The sequence below is a fragment of the Bradysia coprophila genome, unplaced genomic scaffold (assembly GCF_014529535.1).
Source record: "Bradysia coprophila strain Holo2 unplaced genomic scaffold, BU_Bcop_v1 contig_235, whole genome shotgun sequence".
NCBI lineage: Eukaryota > Metazoa > Arthropoda > Insecta > Diptera > Sciaridae > Bradysia > Bradysia coprophila.
Window position 1 is genome coordinate 2,229,204 of NW_023503496.1, and position 5,939 is coordinate 2,235,142.

Here is a 5,939-nt window from a genome sequence, read left to right on the forward strand (position 1 = left end):
CACAGAAAATTTATGAAACGTTTTCTTCTAAGTTTATCGAGATGGAGACATGGAGAGAGTCAATGTTCAATTTAGTTGCATTAGTAATCAACTTAGAAGTCACTTTGTCGAGCTATCACAAAAATTGTCATCTAAAAAGTGTAGAAACACTGACAGAAAATTAAACAGCGGACACAGGTAATGTAATTTCGTTACATTATCTGTGACAGGTAATCTTTCGAAAATTATCTGTGACAGGTAATGTGAAACGTTATCTGTGACTGGTAATGTGCCAAATGAAATAAAAAAACGTTGCACGCGCCGGGGTTCGATCCGACAACCTTCGGATCACCAGCCTAGCGCGTTGTCACTGAGCCATTCAGTACATGATTTTGCATGGCTTATTGTCATTGGCCTATGACAGCCAATGTACCGTGCTATCAAAAAGTCGCCAAACACTAGAACAATAGAACAAAAGAATCACTAAAAATAGAACAATAGAATCGGTTCTATTGTTTTTTTGTGTGCAATTTTTTTGTTCTATTGTTCACATGTTGCGCGACTTTTTGATAGCACACGTACCACAGATAATGCACTTTACCTGTGACAGATATCATTGGCCGGTCACATTAAATGCCACAGGTAATTTTTGGCAAATTGCCTACTTACAGAACGTTTTGGGGCACGTTACGAATGACAGGTAATACATTTCTGTAATGTTATCTGTGGCAGATAATTTTTCCTAACATTACCATCAGTAGGTAGTCTTATTGAAAATATTATCTGTCACATCACATCTAATGCGAAAAAATATTTTTAGCCCCGTACGAAGTACTGGGGGCTTATAAGATTAATATGCCGTTTGTAACACGTCGAATTGGAAGCAGACAGTAAGGGCAAAGCATTTGGTTATGTTCATAGATGAAAAATCCGAAATAAAAAAAATGTCCGTCCGTCCGTCCGTCCGTCCGTCCGTCCGTCCGTCCGTCCGTGACCCCTATAACTTGAGTAAAACGTGTCCGATCTTAAAAATTTTTTTTTTCCCTGATTGGTATGGACAAAAGTAAGGTCAAGTTCGAAAATGGGCATGGTAGGGCCGGCCCTTCCAGGGCTAGGGCCCTATAGGTGTTTTTCAGTCTTTTGACGATATCTACAGAAATACGCACGCAGTAGCTGCTTGTGATATATCAAATGAAAGGTATTGACGAGTAGAACAAAGTTGCTGAACATTGTTTTTGGGTAGGATGCAACGTGGGCTTGCTGGGAGGGCTCAAAGGGCGTTACTCGGCCCTAAGTGATTCACTATAAATTATCTCATGACATATGACAGATGGAATATTGGTTTCTTCGGCAAAGTCTTAGAGTTTTGAGAGTAGAAGACGGCTGTATTCATGAAAATGTCGAAAAGTTGGACCTTGGTGTTTCAATCAGGTTTTTAGAATTATCTCATGACATATGACAGATGGAATATTGGTTTCTTCGGCAAAGTCTTAGAGTTTTGAGAGTAGAAGACGGCTGCATTCATGAAAAAGTCGGGAATTTGGAATTGGCTGTTTCAATTATGTTTTTGGGGTTATCTCTGAACCTACAGGAGTTATATGGCTACTTTTTGTTTCGTTTGTCAGATTATTCAATACCGAAAGAAAGTTGATAAAAAAAGTTGCAAATACGGGTTCCTAAAATTACATCGTAAACTTTTGTTTTACTTGAGAAGTACTTCGTACGGGCTTTTGTAATTGCGCTATGCGCAATTTTAAAGATGAACACTTTCAAAAATGGGCAATAATGTCAAGTACGCAATAAGGTTACAGAAGCATTTTGGTAACGGACGAATATGGGTTACGGGCTTATTAGGGGCTACGGACGTATTATGGTTACGGACGAAATAGGATTACGGGTCGTACGGGGCTAAGTCGCAGCAAACGCTCCGACTGTTCTGATGCCTTGTTTGTCAGTGAACCTTGTCCGGCCGAAATCTATTTAGACATTAACCAGATTTTTCTTGGCAGTTCGTTGCCATAGGTTTGTTCCATCGTACGGTAAAAACGAATTTTGACAAAGTCGAAAACAACCGACCGTCGAGGTTGTGCTGGCTTTTATGTGGATGACGATTGATATTTTGAACGGCCTTGGAACAGACCTATTTGGTTGCACAGTTCGGGTCTGGGACTGGGTGTTTGTTCGTTTCTGAGGCTATGACGCGTCTATTACCTTATTCATCTTTCTTCGAGTGTAAATTTTATCAGCGTGAAAATTCCGTATTAGGCTATGTTGACTGCCAACATTGCTGAAGTGATGCCTTTATATGAATCTATAATTTAATCTTATCTGCACACACAGTTTTTTTGTGATACAATTTCAACAGCAGTAATGACTTCGCTCATTTTAGTGTATGGTCGTACAAGATCAAGACATTGTTTAAAAGCGTTTTGGTGTTAATTTGAATTTTGAAATGATCTGTTATAAGTTGTGGTCTTTCGTGGCGTTTCTTGTGGTTTTGACGAACTGCAATGTCATAAACGATCCAACACTACAGGGATATGCAGAGGTACCTCTCCTAAATTTTATCGAATTTGTGTCATTTCTGAACAAAATTCGACCGATTTTCTATAGTCTGTGCTGCTATGTTGCTATGAACGTCGTCTCGCGCGCTGGCGAGTTTTAAAGTATGTTGACTGCAGTATATATGATTAAGGGATCAAAGTTTCCAAACTAAATTTTTTTCTTGACTCTTACGAGCCGGTAATAGCCGGTAAAAACCGGTTTTACTGTAAAACTTCAAACTTGGATATCTCAGTCAAATCGAAATATATTTTGGTGGTTTCAACGGTTTCGGAAACTTTAAGAGGGATTCTTTTGAAAATCCACCTATCAAAATCGAACCCATTTCGTCTGGGATGGATATTATATACATGGTTTGCCAGTAGACCTCAAAACAGGCCTCACACAGTCTCGAGCCACACCTGGTTGCTGGTGGAAGATCTCCGAAGTTGGAAAAATAGCGTTTTTTATCCGAATTTTTTGGCCGTTATAAATGATCGTTCCGGGTGAGAGTGGGCTCGTTGGAAAGCTGAGCTTAAGTTTGATTAGATTCATTGATATATGTTTGCAAAAATTTGCAAGAAATTTTATTCAAAATCTGTGTGAACTTTAGACAGGTCGGGGCTGGTACTGATGACGCTTAATGTGAACCTAAGATGCTAGTCGTAACATACATTGTCTAAGCTTTCCATGTATACCTCATTTGCAGTGCTGGTGATTGCTGGCGAGTTTTACGAGTAGCGGTTGTACTAACATAACATTTTGTTATGTCGGCAATCACCAGCACTGCAAATGAGGTATCAACGGAAAGCTTAGACAATGTATGTTACGACTAGCATCTTAGGTTCACATTAAGCGTCATCAGTACCAGCCCCAACCTGTCTAAAGTTCACACAGATTTTGAAAAAAAATTCTTGCAAATTTTTGCAAACATATATCAATGAATCTAATCAAACTAGGCATGACCCGAAAGTACTTAAGCTCAGCTTTCCAACGAGCCCACTCTCACCCGGAACGATCATTTATAACTGCCAAAAAATTCGGATAAAAAACGCTATTTTTCCAACTTCGGAGATCTTCCACCAGCAACCAGGTGTGGCTCGAGACTGTGTGAGGCCTGTTTTGAGGTCTACTGGCAAAGACCTTTCAAACCATGTATATATCCATCCCAGACGAAATGGGTCCGATTTTGATAGGTGGATTATCAAAGGAATCCCTCTAATTCAATACCTAAAAGTCATAGAACAATTTTTTTGTCAAGGGACCAGAGCTGCCCGGCCTATGGAAGATTCCCGGAAAAGTGGTCAAAAAAAAAACCCGCTAACTTTGAGACTCATTTCGCTGGTTATTTTTTACTAAATTTTGACGTGTGGGGTTTTTTGTAAAGTTAATTTCATACACACCAACGACAGCTGGCCGAGCTCTAACATATCAAAGAATCGGGCGCAACAGCTCTAGGAAGCACCAGTACTTTTCTCACAAGTTTTTTTTACAGAAAAGTGTGGGAATTAATAAGCATCTCGAACGATTTGTACGATTTTTACTCAAGAAATTACAAGACCTTTGATACCTTTGAATGATATGATTGGGGTCTGAGTCTTCCCAAAGCTAGAACTCAAGGAAAACTAGCATTTCTAGCAGTTATTTGTTGCCTCCTCTTGATTTGAGGAAAGATACATGTGTTTGGATGTCAGTTCCTAGAATTCAATCATTCCGAATAGTCGTCCTTCCTCCCAGTGCTAGAACTCCGGGATAGTGAGTACTTCCATCGGTTTTTTCGAACTTTCTTCTGGACTTGTGGGAAGTTCGAGATGTCAGTTCCTAGAATTCCATCACTGCGAAAGGTCTATCATCTTCCCAAGGAAAACTAATATTTCCAGCAGTAACTTTCTAGTCTTCTCTGGATTTAAGGTAAGATTGAGGTCTGTCTGGAGGACAGTTCTTAGAATTCCTTCACTCTGAAGGGTCCATACACTTCCCAATACTAGAACTCCAGAATGACCAGAACTTCCACCAGTGTTGTTTAAAGCTTTTTTTTCTGATTTAAGGAACGAATTTCGAATGTCAATTGAATAGAATAATAAATGCGAAAGCCGACATCAAACACTTTTAAACAAGTCGATTACTAACACGTCTGAAAATTGATTGTTGCAGAATAAGGGAGTAGATGCCGGCTATGTTCCTCGTGGTCGTGTAGTTAATATTGGAAATCTACCCGTCTACGAAGCGCCCGACAATGTCAATAGCAGAAGAATGCTCATCGGTGTGTACGACATTGCTGGATTTTCACACCCAAACATGCAGCAAATCACCGATTTAATGGCTCTCGAAGCTGGAGGTTTTAGAGCTGTTTTGCCCGATTTCTTTCGTGGCCAAAGTTGGGATTTCAGTACTCCAATTGGGTGATTGTCAACGTCAACATGTACACTGAAGATTTCGATACATTTCCAACAATTTTATTGCAGTGACCTTGCTGCGTGGCTACAGCGTGTTGGCAATTGGGATACTATAGTCAGACCAGATTTGATTAACGTAGTAAGATATTACCAAAGTCAGGGCGTACAAGAGTTTGCGATATTCGGAATGTGTTGGGGAGGCCGAATCGGCACATCTGCTGCTATTGAACTGTCTGATTATTTCAAAGCGATTGGCATCGTTCACCCGTCCAACGTCAATAACAATGAGGCTCCATTGGTCAGAGTGCCGATGTATCTACTGCCATCGAGTGCTCAACCCGATATGGTAACTTAAGTGATTCTCTGCGAATTATTTCACGCTAATTCTTACACAACTTTGAACAGTTGCCATTTTACCAAGTACTTCGAATTAATTTCGGTGACAATAGCGGTCATAGACGATTCAATGATATGCCACATGGCTTTGCAGGTGCCAGCGGAAATTTCAGCAATCCGATAAATCAAATGCATGTGAATGAAGTTATCAGAACGCTTGGAGTTTTCTTCGCACGTAATCTTTCCAATGCATAGATAAAACGTCAAAATCTATTGACAATTGACAATAATAAACGTTGCCATTCAACTATACACAACTGTTCAGTTCATCAGTTGCAGATGCCAATTTTGTGACGAGATTGCCTCATTTTAAGCAGAGTCGGACGGTATCTTTGATGCATAAGTTGTTGGCAAATAGCCGTTTGTAGAGATAGGGAACCTTCAACAGGCTGTTTTTCAAAAGAATTCCTCTAAAAATCTTCAATTAAACTTCAAGCCAGCCGATCAAGCCGCCGCCGGCAATTTTTAAGCAAGCCGCGCCGCAGCCGAGCCGGTGCCAAAAACACGGCTCAAGCCGACTTGAAACGGCTAGAAAATGAAATAAAGATTTCGAAAGGTGAATGGGTGAAATAATTTTGAAAACGGAGATTCCTGTTGATCCTAAGCAGCTCAAGTACTTTTTGAATT

At 40.1% G+C, this 5,939-nt stretch overlaps 1 protein-coding gene across 1 annotated transcript; it reads left to right on the plus strand.

Annotated features, from left to right (window-relative positions):
* Nucleotides 1–2,343: 2,343 nt before the first annotated feature.
* LOC119077418 lies at nucleotides 2,344–5,581 on the plus strand. Its single transcript, XM_037184630.1, has 4 exons — nucleotides 2,344–2,527; nucleotides 4,675–4,922; nucleotides 4,986–5,262; nucleotides 5,322–5,581. Exons 1-4 carry the CDS (start codon nucleotides 2,432–2,434, stop codon nucleotides 5,505–5,507), a joined length of 807 nt encoding a protein of 268 aa, XP_037040525.1. The 5' UTR covers nucleotides 2,344–2,431; the 3' UTR covers nucleotides 5,508–5,581.
* Nucleotides 5,582–5,939: the final 358 nt, after the last annotated feature.

Coding starts and splice junctions, on each gene's coding strand:
- LOC119077418 (XM_037184630.1), top strand. CDS start 2,432: ATGATCTGTTATAAGTTGTGGTCTTTCGTGGCGTTTCTTGTGGTTTTG. Junction 4,923..4,985: donor GATTTCAGTACTCCAATTGG/GTGATTGTCAAC, acceptor ATTTTATTGCAG/TGACCTTGCTGCGTGGCTAC. Junction 5,263..5,321: donor CGAGTGCTCAACCCGATATG/GTAACTTAAGTG, acceptor AACTTTGAACAG/TTGCCATTTTACCAAGTACT.